At 39.5% G+C, this 15,485-nt stretch overlaps 1 protein-coding gene across 1 annotated transcript in view; it reads left to right on the forward strand.

The window, feature by feature from the left end:
* Window positions 1-15,485, forward strand: part of DERA (deoxyribose-phosphate aldolase) — a 55,405-nt gene that overhangs the window by 20,331 nt on the left and 19,589 nt on the right. Inside the window, exon 6 of the mRNA XM_035550869.2 lies at window positions 3,511-3,639. Within this exon, the coding sequence (XP_035406762.1) occupies window positions 3,511-3,639 (129 nt within the window). The remainder of the gene's footprint in view (window positions 1-3,510; window positions 3,640-15,485) is intronic.

Below are 15,485 nucleotides of genomic sequence, written 5' to 3' on the forward strand. Positions count from 1 at the left end.
TGTAGAAGATATGGATTATTCCCTTTATTATGTGATTCTAGAACAAATGTATTAGACCAAAGCAAAAGACCATATAGATAATCTGGGGCAGGTTATAGCCAGCATTAATTGGTAAGGGTACTTGCTTGAAAGACATGAAGGGAGAGGCACATTTTCTCTGGTGTACTTAATAGCTGCTAAATATCAATAGAATGCTTTTACTTAATAGTTGGAAATACAGGAAAACTCACAAAAAAAAAAAAAGCACCTTCCAATTGTTTTCTTCTCTAACAGCAGAATTAAAACCACAGCTATGAAATTATTTTTTCTTTCCTATCAAGTCTGTTGTGGTTTTTTTAATCTAAATTGTATAAATTCATATAATAAAAGCAGATTTAAAGTTCATAAAAACAGTAAGGTATGTTAAATAAATGGGTGCAAAGTAGAAATATTCTTGTCACCTATTTGAACTGCTAAATCAGTGAAGGTATTACACACTGCATCAGTGATCATCTGACCCTAAATATTACCCATATAAGTTGGCTTCCTTTGTGTGTGGTTTTATTTTGTTTTGGTTTTGGTTTGCTTTCTTTGTGTGTGTGTGTGTGTGTGTGTGTTTGGTTTTGGTTTTTTTTTGGTTGTTTTGTTTTTCCTGGTTAAGACTTGGACTTCATTTAATATGGATAGTGTTAATGCCATATTCAAGATACTACACAATATTGGCCATTTGGTTTGAGAGCTCTTGATTATTCTTTTCCACTGTTTTTAACAGTCAGAGGAGGAATCACTTGCAACCGTTTGATGATGGTCTTAGCTCACAGTTGAATATATATGCCTGTGTGGTTTTCTGTGATAGGGATTTATCCTAAAAGCTTTCTGACACTACTACAGACACTACTGACACTACAGAGCAGCTCCATCTGCTGTGCCAACTACTACTGGTGTTCTGCACAGGTCAGAGGTATTCCAAGAACCAGTGTCTAGTGCTTTTCCTGCCACTGATGAGCTTGAAGGAACTGAGTAGTTACATGGTTTGTTTTTGGCAGCCTTGACTGTTCTAGAGGCAGCCCAGGACTTCTTGAAACACTGAGTGCATATTCAAGTGTGATTAACTCCAACCACACTTCAGATGTTTGACGGGAAATTTCAGGATGATCAAGTTATCAGTCTTTTGATTTAAATCTGACTGAGTACTGAAACTTTTTATTTTTGAAAAGAGTAGGAGTTTTTTGCACTTGTTCGGTATCAAAGCAGTCACTCTTTGACCTGGGACTAGGGTTCTCAGTCTGCTTAATTTTCTCTGTCCCAGAGGTAGTTGCATTTCTATTTGTGCTTTTACAGTAAGGCTGAGAATGTCCTGTGAGTGCCAGATATTGTTTGCAATAATTGGTCTGTGAATAGAGAACAGTATTTATTACCTACACACCTGCCGCATTAAAACATGCCTACTGTTCCACCACCTCATCTAACCTGATAGACACAGATGATTGAAGATCCTCAGTTGTTCCCGTCTGTGGGTTGATGCATGCTGTCAGATAGTGAGACTCTTCAAATGATCTTGGCACTAATTGCATATAAAAGTACCTTCCAACAATAGGGAGAGTTTAGTAGCTGCAGTACTAACTTCAGTGAAAAGCAGTTACGGGGTTATAATTCCTTTTCATGGAATCCAACCTAAATGTACATTTTGTTGATTTTGTTTTGACATTTTTTGGCAGTGTATCTTAAAGGTAGAGAAAACTTGAGTCTTTTCTTGTTGTTACCATAACTAGAACATGAAAGCTGCTTTTTCTGGCTTTCCGAAGGCTTTGGGAAAGTCATTCCACAAAAAGAGACTGCATTTGGATCTAACATGAGCAATGTTATCAAATGCACAAGAAAATAGCACAGGTTCTTTGTATTTCCTTTTTGAGACTTGATTTGATGTAGAAGGTTTCTGGAGTATCATCAATTGATCAATAAAACATGTTAGACTGCATGCTAGTACTGATTAATTCACACCTTTGGTACACAGTGAGAAACAAGGTGAAACCTGGTGTCTATAAAGGGACTTGCTAAGTGCATTAGCCAGTTGTCTACTAATGTGTGTAGCGTGTCTCAGCGGACCACCGCAGTGATCCCAGCCCTGGCTGCCTGGTGTGCCAGCAGCATCAATAGCATTCGGCAGCATTGTGGGTGGAGGGGAGGTCCAGCCATGCAGCAGGATGGCGAATCCTCCTGTATGTCTACAGGTCCTGCTTGAGGACTGAGGGGAAAAGAAAGCCAGTATTGCTGAAAAAAATTGGTCCTGGACATTTTTTAGCAAGATGGATTTGTTAAAAGCCATGTTTTTACCTTCTATAAATTAACTTTTCGATTTTGTGTGTTTGAAGATTAAGTACAGTTTGTGTAAAGCACTCTCTTACGAAGGATCCTGTTTGCTTATTTTATATCTTTTTTTTTGTTTTTTTTCTAATTCAGATTCTGGAAATGTTGCCTGTACACTGTAAGAGCTGCTTCTTCCCACCACTTAACACTAATCATCTCCAAGTGGTCAGCTTCTAGCAGTTACATTTCAATTACTTCTAGCTCCTTTAATCTTCCTGTGTTTACAGTTTTGTGGGGAGCACAGTTGAATTTTGGTAAAAAGGGTGGTAGGGTTTTCCTGTGCTCCCCACATTGCATTTCCTGACCAAGTATGCGAGTTCTAGCCTTTTTGAAAAAACGCAGTAAGTCCATGTCCTTGGTCATCCCCGGGCAGTGCAGTGACCTGAACTGGTTCGTGAACACCGAGCTGTGCAGAGTCACTGATCCATGAAGGTGCTATCTCAGGCCTCGGGCTCTCCTCACCAGGGGTGCTAGCAGCCTGTGTTGATTAGGCTGCATATTTTCAGGAAACTCGTATTTTCAAGAAGCTTCTGTGGGATTCGGATACGTAAACACAGGCACCTAGCTCGCTGACAGACTGCCTCATGGTACTGGGAGGTACAACAGGACCTAATGCAGACGTGGTGCCTCCAGGAGCAGCCGCTGGAAGCCAGGGGGATGATAGGTCAGGCACCTCAAGTGGCACCGAGGTCCCTAATTAGACAACTCAGTCACACCTTTGTTGCCTTGTAGGCTGAGCCCTTTGGTATAGATGGCTGAAGGGGACAGGGAGCGTGGTGTCACGATGTGCGTGGGAAAGCATAACTGTCCCTGAGTACTGATTCAGTTTAGTACCAAATTTATTGCTGAAAAAGCTGTTTTAAAATCAATCTTGAATATTACAGCATTTTTTTTCTCTCCTGATGTATTCATGAGTGTTTGGCATACTGTGCACATTCTTAGTTTTGAGAGAAGCGACATTAATAGCTATTAAGTTAAGTCTGAAACTGTGTGGCATTGTTAATTACCTCCAGTCATGTAATTTATTGAACTTACAAAACTTAAGTTCTTGAGTGCTATGACTAATTATAAGATTGGAAATTAATCCGGAAGTGGAAATTACAGCCATACTTGAAAATGTCTCTCAGCCAACTTTGATCATTTTCTAAATGCTTTTATCCACAGGTCTCTATGAGGAGATCCGCCAGTGCCGTGAGGCCTGTGGAGAAGCTCACATGAAAACAATCCTAGCAACGGGTGAACTGGGGTCCCTTGCTAATGTCTACAAAGCCAGCATGATAGCTATGATGGCAGGTAAATATATGTGTGTTCTTCTTTTTAAGCTAAGAATGTCTTTGCTATATTATTCATGAAGCCTAAAAAATTCTAGTCGTGAAAGTTTAGTTTTGCCTATAGTCGGCAAAAACTATTATGCAGCAATTACTGAAGTTGCAGGTGTAGTAATGAAGTATCACTTGTTTGTATAACCTACAAAAATGGCATGAAGTGTTAAATAACACTTAAAACTGCTAAACGACAAGATTTGTAGGAAAAATAATGTTGTCAAATGTCTGATCCGTGGGATGTTTAATAAGGGCACATACATTTGAGGTAGATTTTCCAGGTAGTGTTGATGAGCATACAGATGTAGGGCGGTAGGCAGGTGGCTTGTGAACCTATTTTAAATGCAGTGGGAATTTCTCTGGGAAGATTGCACTGAAAACTCCCCTTCTGGTTTGTGATCACTTCTAACTACCTCTGTGAGAGTGTGAGTTGGGTACCCAACTATGCTGGAAATGCAGCAAAGGGAAGAACACCACGTGCTACAGCAGGTGTGGGAATGTGCTAGGTTATAACCGGACCACTCAAGATTGGGACACTCACTACTGACAATTAATTGGTGTTCAGTCTTACCTGTCTTTGAAAACTAAATTACATCTGTCTTGTTGTTTAGGAGCATGCCAGTCTGTTATCCTGAACCTTTCAGCTAAGAAACACATTCCCATGAGCAGGATGGAGTTTCTAGGGGCTGTATATATGTTGTAGGTATTACTATTTTGCATAGCTATAGCCATTGCAGACTCTGAATGTAAGAAAGCACCCATTTGAGCCTAGATTTACAGCAGTGTATTCCTCTGCAACTTTGGACCAGTGCTGGTCCAATTTCTCCCTAGTTTAAACAAGATTTCAGGGCTGTCGTTTAATACAGTCTTTAAGATGCAAAATGTTCTTTGGACATCATTCTGGACACCTGCTTCTTCCACCATATTTGAAAGAGGGTACCTCATGAATATTGACAGAGAGAAATGTAAAGAAGTACTAAGAACCACTGAGTTAGTCCATCTTCTAACTAAATTTTCCCTCTTTTTTGCACTGATTTTTTTTTCCTACTGTAAGCTCTTTAGACCTAGGATTTATTCTTATTTTAGAGCAAGAAAAGTCATCTGAGTGTTTTTCCAGTATTTAAATAAATATTCAACTTGCTGCTGACCTCACTGCCTCCTTCCACAACACTGTGCTTATCTACTTCAAATGGAATGGGGAGGCATTTTATACTGCTATGTCAATTAGTATCCTTAGGTACAGTATTATGCTAGCAAATACTGCTTTTAATTAGAAGAGGTATAAGAAATACATTTCCTGTCACTTAAACTGATATACTAATAATTATCATCACATTTTTGTAACATACAGTACTGATGAATTCAGGTTGTAAAGCATTAGAATGTTTTCAGATTTTTTGCTGGTGTAATTTTTCTGAAATACAGCAGATGGCCCTGTTGTTAATGATTTTCCTTGCATAGTTATTCATTTTATAAGATACTTATCTGTATAGCATTTGCAGTAGTTTTCTTGTTTCAGTCTCTTGCTTTTTCTTTGTAAGTGTAAAAATAAAAATGTATTTTTGTTCTACACACATGTATTGAAGGCCAGATTTTCAGATTCTGACTTGTCAGAACTGCTGAGAAACTCAAATTCCAGATGAAGTTTGTTTGATATGCATATGTGTAATATTTTGGGGAGAAAGTAATTTGGCATGGTAGGTTTAGGTTCTAGCTTTAGTGTCCATTTATTTTTATAGCTGCTGTTATGATATAAAGGAAAGAAAGAAAGGAAAAATGTAGCTGATCTAGTGGATATGGCAGGTCCTGGGAACTTTCAGTTGAATGTAAAAAAGAACACCTCTGATAACCCTGAAGCTAATGATTAATTTTATGTGGAGAAAATAGTTATGTAGTATATTGGATTCAAATGCAAAACTTACTTTAGAAGTTCTTGCTACCTCTGGCCACTTGTTACTGTACTTGCCCCCAAATCTGCTGCTCCTTCAGCTATGGTGTTAGAAGTGCTTGTCATGCTGCGCAGTAAACTGAGTTATCGAAGTAATACTGATGCAAATTACTTCAGAAAGGGGTAACTAATTTTGTTTTTTTGTTTGTTTGTTTTTCCAATTGCCACCCCCTCAACAATTTGGTTTACTGCCCTGCCTTGCATGCAGTTGTATCTGTGCAGCTGAGGACATGGCTTGTAATCCTTAAGCTGTTTTCACTGTACAGCACATAATGCAAGTCTATCATGTAGGGAGCACAAAATCCTAGCTGTACTGATATTTACATTACTGTTGCTGGGCATGCACACTCTCACCTAGGTTCAGAAGCACTGATCTGTGTTGCAACATGTATTAAAATACATATTTTTTTTCCCATCTGTCTCATTTGCGAGACTCAGAAGGCTGGGGACAGGAAAGTGTCACAGTGCTGATTTAGCACTAGCTCCATGGTTAAAAAGCTTCCCTGGGATGTCTGACACCTGGGCACTCCGTGGTTGTTCTCACACACAAAGGTGAATTTTACAGTGTATTTGCCATTAAGGTTTTCAGTCCCTCCTGATAAAGTTGCTCTGCTTTGCACAAAGCAATTAACTGAGCAGGGAATGCAATGCAGATGTCTCCTCTCCCGAGTAACTTTTCAAAATTTGTATACAGGCTTCCTTATGCTGGCTTAAGGAATGGTGGGTGTGTGCTGGGAAGAACAGCATGTTATACTTAGTCTGATTCAGCTAGCAAGTGGGGGTTCAGCCACTGGAGGAGAAGCCAGCTGCACAGATGATTCTATAACTGACTTGAAAAGGTATGGCAAAAGGTAAAAGGTCAGCCCCTCCACTTGGATTTTTAAGATAATGCTGGGATTTTAAGATAACACTAAGGGCCATGCTCAGGCTGGGGCAGTGTGCCTGCACACGTCTGTACTCAAAAGTGCTAGCATAGGCCACATCTGTAGCTGTACTCTGAAGCACAGTCCTTGCAGGACTTGGCGGAAGCCATTCACTGCCCCCCAGTGAGAGCCTGAGCCCAGCAAGACATGCAGATCCCAGCAGTGCACTGATGGCAGGGGTCAGCTGTAGAAAACGTGCTTTGTACAACATGCCTGTGTACAAGTTGCTAATGCTTGAACCTGCCAGAACTTTGGGGGGAAAAAAGTGTGGCTTCACAGCGAATGCAATAATAACCTGCCTCTATTTGAAGCAAATATAATCATTTGCCTCTATTAGGCTCCTTCTGTGTCTGAAACCTCATCTCTGAAGTACCATGTCTACTTTTTCTTCCTTCTCTAGCGCAGTGCATAGGGAGAAGGACATCAGAATGGAAACAGACACCCAGTTCTCTTAAATTCTTTTAACCAACCCTTTACCGACTTGACTGACGTGATAAAAATTCTTCTGGAATATTTAAGTATCTATTTCTGAGTGCTGTGCTGGAAGAGGCTGACAGCCCTCTAAGGACAGTGAGTCAGCTGGCAAGAATAATTCTTGCAGTGCTAAGGAGGAGAGAATAGAGAAGGTAAGGACTGCGCATCAGTGGCTCTGTGTGACTACCAAAGGAGCACATTTCAGAAAGCTGACTGAGATCAATTCTCAGCAATGAATCAGGGATTTTTTTGGTCATTGTGTGTAATGTCCACTGCCACTTTTTGAGCTTCTTGAGGTGTTGATGGTGAATCTGAGTGCATGAGCTTCCCAAGGGTAACTCACTGCATCTTCGATTCTGCCAGAAAGTTTCCAGACACTGAGCAGAGCAAACTAATCAGTGGTTTTCAATGTCTTGTGTACACTTGTGTGAGTCAGGTCCATTTCTACAGAAAACAATCAAATCTGCATCTTTGAAGCCTCTCGGAAGAAACTGTTCTGAGGAACACAAATGGGAGTGCCTGGCTCCCCAGTACTAGTGGGATCTACACCATGTTTCTTCACCTTGGTGCCTTTAAAAAAAAAAAAAAAAGAGAGAGAAAAGAAAATAAAAACAGGGCTTGTACGCAGTTTTATTATTGCAGAGAGGCCTTTTTTTTTTTTTGGAAACGAACTTAGACTGCCAAAGAAGTCAGACAAGGAGGGGAAAGATGATAAGATGGCAGTGGGAAGGGAAAGGTTCAATAAAGATGTGGATGACTTAATTGCATATTTCAGTATATATAAGGTTTGTATTTTGGAAAATCATGTTTTAACCAAATTACCTAATTACAAAAACTTAATTGTTCTATATAAGAATTTGTATTAATTAAGATACACAAATGGAGGAGAGGTGGAAGAAGTAACTAAGTAAATATACTTTACATTAAAAGTGAAAACTTCCTCTGTTGTTTTTAGCTGTCAAAAGCTGGTCTCCATAGTACATCTCCCTTTACCTCATTCTTTGGGAAGCTGAGGGAGATAAAACAGTGACATATGAAAGATATTTGTTTTCATTATAAATCACTAAACAAGTACCTATGTAAAGATCAGGAAGGAGTGATGTATGCTCTTCTGCAGCCCTACTAAACATATGGGTTTCAAATAATTTTTTGTAGGTCATTAAGCAGTTAGTCAAATAAGTGGAGATACTAAGTCTTATAAAAATTGAATTTAGAAAGGGAATGAATTAGTGCTAAAACAAAGTAATGTCTAGAGTCGCTAGCACAAAGAAGCCTGTAAAAAGTATCAAAAGATGGTCGAGGCAACCTTCTTTAGAAGAAGAAAATTAAAACACATGGAATCTGCCCACAGAAATTTGTAGATGTTTTGATACTGTTAATTCCAAAGTGAGCAGGAAATAATAGAGCTAAACAGTGAAGAAACAATGTGCTTTGCAGTTCTTAGGAGAACCCGTTATCAGTTCTGCCAGTCTTCAACCTACCTTATTGCAGTGGTTCCAGTTAATACACACTCATTTTCATAAATCATTTTCAGAAATAGGCTGGCCTTGCTTAGATCCAGGGAGAGACTGGCTGAGGGCTGTCAAACTCAATCTTTGTCTCTAAAAGCAGAGAGTAGTGGCAAAAGGGTTCCCCCTAAGAAAAGACAGGACACGGGAGCACTGCTTGAAGAGGTTTCCTCAAAAATCTTGAAGACCAGAACGTCCCACTGCACAAAAGGCTAGTTCTAATTTAAGAAAAGATATAACACTTTAATGATTAAAGGGAGAGTCCAAGAAATGTGCTGTGGAACATCACAGAATAATGCCTAGCTACACAAAGCTTTTAGCTCAGCTCTAAATAAGGTATTTATACTGTAGTTAATATTGCTGCAGACACATTTTTAGCATGAATAATGTGAATGCAAATTCTGAGGTACCAATAACTGTTGCTATTTTGAACACTATCTTGCAAAGATTTGTTTGGAGCCAGGTTAGATGGTATGGCTTTAAACATGCTAGCAGCCTTCTAAGTGTTAGGAATGCATTTCCTGCTGCTGGACGTGGACTGGCATGGTCCAAAGCAAAGGTTCTACCAAGCAAATGTTTCATGAGAAATAAAAAAGAGAGGAGACCAAACTAGCAAAATTTGATTGAAAAGCTAGGCATGCTTCGTGCAGATGCTACTAATGTAGGAAACAAGACTACTGAATAAATAATAATACTTAGCACTTTACGTCGTCAAAGTACATACAGACATTAGCAGAATAAATCTCACAATAGCTCTGTAAAGTATGAGACAAAGATCATAACAGACGAGTCAAAAGTCAAGCTGTGATCAGTTGTGAGTTCCTGGCTTTAAATCCCATGCTCGTACCAAAAGTTGAGGGTCCTTTTCAGTAGCGTTTGAGCTGCATTATGCTTAAAGACAAGTTTGATTTAATTATGTGTCCACAGCTTCAGCTGTAATTTGATACTAACAAGGTAGTTATTAAAGCCCAGAGCAAATGAAAGGCAAAGCAGGGCAGGAGGCTGGGTAGCAGATAGGAAACAAGATTCCAGTCTGTGTCTTATTTTATACATCCGAAACACAACCAACTGTATTGAGTTTGCTGTGTACTGGTAAAAGGCACACTTTGGCCTGTAAAGGGACAGTTGGAAATGAGGAGTAATGAGTGGCTGTCATGTTCTAGAAGCAGACCAGGTTAAAACTGTCAATTCCTTTCTACAGAAGTGAACTGGCTTTGAGTGCTTTCCAGGGTGACTGATGGTGTTTAGATTTACTGGTGTAGGGCCGGGGGCAAACTAGTAAGTCCTTACTCTTCTGAATATATGGGAAGAGGACTGATTGTCTGACCGGTGCCTAAGGCTTTTTCAGTCACAGTCTGGTGGTGATTCCTCTCTCCCTCCAACGAAGCAGGACTCAGAGTGAGTCCAAGCTGCAAAATGGATTACTTGCTGTTCTGGCTTGGCTGGAAGGAAAAGGTAGATGTTGGAATGCAATGTGTTCTTGCATTGACTGCTTGTCTTCAGAGAACAAAGCACAGTGCAGAGAAAGTTTTTCCACCTGCCTTATCAAATGGTAGAGAATAATCCCAATTTGCTTTGACTGTGATCTTCTGGCGGTACAGATTAGATCTAGCATGGACATGAGCACGTTTCTGAATTTCTTTCAATTTACTGAGTGTATAATACGATGTTTGCGTTGGCTGTCTTCTGACTGAACACATGCAAACAGTACCTCGTTTGTCCAAAGATCTGCCCATTCCTTCAGAATTTTTAGATAAATTTGAACTTGCAGAACTGGAACTGCTTCAGCACGTTGCGTTGTGAAGATGCAGTGTTGCAGGTATGTTTAGGAGTATAGCCTTGGTTACTGCCTTGGAATGTAGAAATGGTCGCAGTATGGCTGCTGTAAGAGACTCATTGGGACAGTAATTAACACTAAGGTTGCTGATAACTTTACTGTCTGTTTGCTGCAGCAGCTGTCTCGCATTCTGCATAGTCTGCAGTCGTTCTGCATGTTCACAGCTCTGGTTAACATCACCAAAAGTTCAGTGCAAGGAACGAGCATAAAACATGCTGTGGAAAAAACAAGATACAGAGCAGTGCAGAGTAACACAGTCTGCCTCAAAAGTTTGAATGTTGATATAGAATAAAAAAGGTTTTGGATTATCAGTTAGATCAAAAGATGTTCTTGGCAACATGGAAAGTCTTTAAATATAATCTGTATAAAAGAGATCTGTACAGGAACAAGTGACTCGATTTATTCTAGTACAGAGTGGGGAGAAAAGAGAAGAAGAAAAAAGCCGGTAGTATAAAAATGCAGATAGCTGCATGTTCAGAAAGGCAGTACAAGGATGCTCCCTAAAACGATGTAATTGCCTACAAGCTTAACAGTGATAGTGCAGCTAATCACTAGAAATAATGTAGGCGTGATAGATAAGCTTGGAGTTGAAAAGTTCTAACAATGCAATCACAATATCCTCAGGTCTGGATTACTGATGAGGATCCACACAAAGAGTAGTAACACAAAAACAGTATTGGTCTTGCATAAAGCAGATCTGGAAGGAATGCAAAATGAGACTTAAAAATCTGTCTGGAACTCAATTATGTATGTATAGGGAATCAGAAATGAAGGAATGTGAAGGAATGGTTAAGAAACACTTGGGTGGGCTCTAATGGAAAATCTTCTCAGTAAAGTCAAAAGAGCAACAGAATACTATATGGGTAAGTAGAGGATAGAAGTAATATGCAAGAGAAACAGAAATGTTGAAGTACATAGGATCTTTGAGGGGACAAGAGTTGTAGTGCATCCAGTAAAGCCTCATTTGTTTGTAGTTTAAGGTAGAAACCCAGATATGCATGCAATGCCACGTTTTGTTATGCATTTACTTATGTGCTTACTGAACCATGTGCTTGTCTATACAGCCATACCTGGGGGAGATGGTTGTGTAGGGTTGTTCATATTTGCCATACCAGGATTCCTGGTGACTCGGTTTGCTAATTTTGTGAAAGCCTATTCTATTAATGGTGTTCTGTAATCAGAAATACCAATATAAAGCCTCTATTCAAGTCAAAGAAGACATACCGATGTAAAAACAGTTGACATCTTGCTCTTTATATACCTGTTTGTTTGATTTTGTGTTATCCACAATGCTACTTTACTTTCCCGCCACCCATTCCCCACTTATAAAGAGAAACTGTGCTATTTCCAAGCACCTCCCAACAGAATAATACAGTTAGGTTAGGAAACCAGAAGATGGGTGGGATTGTTTGAAATAGCAGAATGATTCCTAGCTTGCCATCACCTTTGACAACTCAGTTAACTTCTCTGTTTTTTCCATGCATAAAATTGACATTGAGCATTTCATAGGACCTCTGTGACGTCTAGTAAATTACAATAGAAGCAGAAACGTATTCCTCTCATTAGAAGGCAGAATTTTTCCTTTGTTTGTGCATGAAGATGGAATACCCTTGGTCACAACTGAAATGGGGAAGTTTGAGCAAGAGAAATTTTGGAAATTTTCTGGAGAGAGCTTCTGACTATCAGAGCCAATCCTGGGAGTTACAGTGGAGGCAGGAGCTGGCACAGCTTGCCATGGTACTCGAGGGTGATGGTACCGTGCACTGCACAACTGACTGGCACGGTCTGTAGCAGCAGGGAGGTCATCTCCCTTCAGATGTTTTCACAGCACTCCACACAAAACGTTCTTCTAAATGGAGGAGGGTTACCATGCCTCCTGTATGTCTGTTTTATTAATGCTTTGGTGCTCTCCTTTCACTGAGCAAAGTGGAACGAGCAACATGCCCCTGCAAGAAAGTGTAGGGGAGGAGTCTGGTATCTCCCCAGGACTTGTCACTGGATCTCAGAGAAGACAGAGACAGCGGGATCAGTGAGGATCATATAACAAGTTATGCTTTCTTCAACACAGGTCTTCAAAGCATGGACAGGTGCTGTGGGCTTCCACTGTCCTGTGGTGTATTTTAAGGGTTTGAACCCTAGTCTGCACAGATTTCTGCTACTTGACTTATAAGAAAGTGGCTATTCTTTGTGCTTCAACCTCTGAAACTGGTGTGAAATAGGTTACAGTGAGTAGGCATGTACTGCCAGTGTGACATACTGCTGGGAGGGGTCAGCCTTCTTTTAACAAACTATCCTAAATGCCTGAATAGTGTTTTTCTTTTGCTGATAGTCTTTGCAGAGCATGTTAATTAAGGAATATCTAAATGGTATACTTTCAATTTACAACAACTGATGCAGAGAGGTGAGAAAGCACCCCAGTTGCGTTAATTTTCCCCATGAATGAAACCTTGTTTCTATGTTAAATAATTTGTTAGAATTTGAGTTAAAACTTTTGAAGTTTCATATCGCTTCAGACTCAGAAATCATTGCACAGTGAATAGTTCTAGTCAAACATGCCATCAAAATAACACGGCTTCATAGCAAAAAACTTTGCATCTGTGAAGCTCCGGTATTGAAGGTAATGGTTTGAGAGAATGTAATTTTAAAACATGGAAATATTATGTAAAATCAATAGATGTACAGGGTACTATTTATTTCTCTGATATTTCAGGCTGTTTTTTTATTGTGTTAGGAGCAGGTGTTAAATTCTACTAAACAAGTGAAAAATAGAAATAAATATTTAATTTACCGTATCTATCAATTATACAAAATTGTCTTATGAAATATTAAAGTATCTTTTAAGAGATTGCAAGTAGGAACACCAGTTAGAACATTCAGTCCCTTAACAGCAACTTAATATAGATGTGGAAATAAACTCAGCATGCTTTTACTAGTTATAGGTCCTGTGATTTTTGTGTTGCTTTTAAGGTGGCATGGCTTTGTGATCAGGCCTGTGTGATATGAAATTATTCTGAAGCATATGCCCATCATAGCAGAATGTGAAATTAGACTTCTAAACAGAAAGATGTTGAATGGAAAAATACACCGGGAATATGTGATCTTGAACATCAAGAGGCCATTTTGAAACTCTCTAGATACTCATTTGAACAAACCTATTTACTCATAAGGAGCAGGAATGCAGTGAAAAACAAAGCAGCGTACCAAGAGGTGGACACAAAACACAAGTGAGTTCCATACTGGGATATTAAAATGGGACAAAAATTAGTCATATGAAACAAATTAGTCCTAAGGAGATTATGGATAGTTTCCTTACCAATAAAGTGGATCTTAAAAATACTGAGATCAGTATAAAGATACGAACTAACTTTTAACAGATCACATTTTAATAGTGCTGACACTGTATTTCCAGGTGTTACTTCATTAAGTTCAGAGGAACAGGCTGAATACCCAAGCTAACTGCTGTGTTGCGTGTCACTACAAACACGTTCCTTATTGAGCTAAACAGGATTGATTATTCAATTGCAAATATTTAAGCTTATATTTAACAGCTTCCATTCCTTATAAGTTTTTAACTGGAATTCAGAAGGTCATCTTAGTAGAGTTTCTTGATCTTTTTTTCAAAGGAAAATGTTTCTGTCAGAATATGATAATAGTATATAGCAATATTCTTCAGAAATGTGCTTATTTCAGTGGTGTTTGGAAAGATTGCTTCATGGCTTTTCCCAGCTTGCCCCAGTGTTTGCTTGCAGTATTTTTGGCGAGTTGTGAAGGGACCTGGACTTCCTTGGTAGGTACTTTGATTATTTAGTCTGTCTCCCAGGCTTTCTATGCTCCTTTGATTTGTGTTACCGAAGTGCAAACCGTGTACTTTCTTTGACAAGATACTTTGGAATTTCAACCTCTGGGAAACATTTCTGGTTTGTTTGTTTAGTTTGTATTCCTTTTTTGAAATGTTAGTTTTTAATTTTATCATCTCTCATATAAGTCAGTTTCTAGTTTTTGACCATGCCTATTTTGTTACCCAACAGCAGAAGCTTTCCAGAGCTTCCTGTAAAAGCCCTGCTTTTGAGGGAAATTTTCAAAGACAAAGATGATAGTAAAGTCCATAGCCTTCATGGCAAGTCAACAGGGATCTGACATCTGATTGTCTGTTGCACCTTTGATGTTTCTCCCCCTCTAGCATTTGTGCTATAGAGTGGCTTTCCCTGCAGTGTACAACTGCAGCTGATTTCTCGAGTTCTCAGTAAATCTGAAATGTAGAAAAACTTCCTCCTTGACTATGCCTGGGCGTTTTTATAAACAAAAAGTCTTCCTTCTGTCACCTTTGCAGCTACACTGCCAATCCAATTTCCAACTTATCAGTCTATCCCAAACATTGCAGAGGTAAAATTTTGTTGTTTATCAAGATTTGTTAATTCATCTCTAAAGGACCAGAAAGGAAAACAAATGGCAATGTTCCATACTCCATACAGCACATTAGACTTAAATTATGCAAAACAAAATTATGAATCATGCATCTTCAAAAGCCGTCTTCCCACTGGTCCTGGAAAATGGACATGTAGAGAGCTCAAAGAAAATGCAAAGCCTTACACATAAATGGAGCTTTGAAATGAACCCAAGCCCCACGATGAGAAAGCAGCTTGGTGGGGTGTGATGGAAGGGGGTGCCACGTTTCTCGTGACCTGTAGTCCCCAGCAAGAGGAGAGGGGCAGCATTTTCGTGTGGTGCTCTGGTAACAGCACAGGCTGTTAATAGGTAACTGGTTATATTCCTGTTGTAATCAGGTACTGTTTGCAGCTTCTCTGGCTGTAACCAGATTTAGCTTCACAGCAGTTTGCTCAGTTACAGTTGTAGCGCAGTTGCAGCCTCAAGGCAGGCTCCCCAGGGACCTTCAGCTGGATGGACTCTGTGCTGTTTTAGCTATGCCATTTCCAGTGATTTCCAGTGCCTGGGATAGAATTACAGCTCACTTAGCTGTAAACTAACTGTCTCCAGAGTGTACTGCAGAAATACTGGTTTGCTGCTTAAGAGTAAAACCAAAAAATCCTGGTAAAATAAACATAGCTACTCCATGCTTTGGAACTACTTGATGAGTTCATTTGCAGAGAGTTGCTCCTATTAGGAAGT

The sequence above is a fragment of the Cygnus atratus genome, chromosome 1 (assembly GCF_013377495.2).
Source record: "Cygnus atratus isolate AKBS03 ecotype Queensland, Australia chromosome 1, CAtr_DNAZoo_HiC_assembly, whole genome shotgun sequence".
Classification (NCBI taxonomy): Eukaryota; Metazoa; Chordata; class Aves; order Anseriformes; family Anatidae; genus Cygnus; species Cygnus atratus.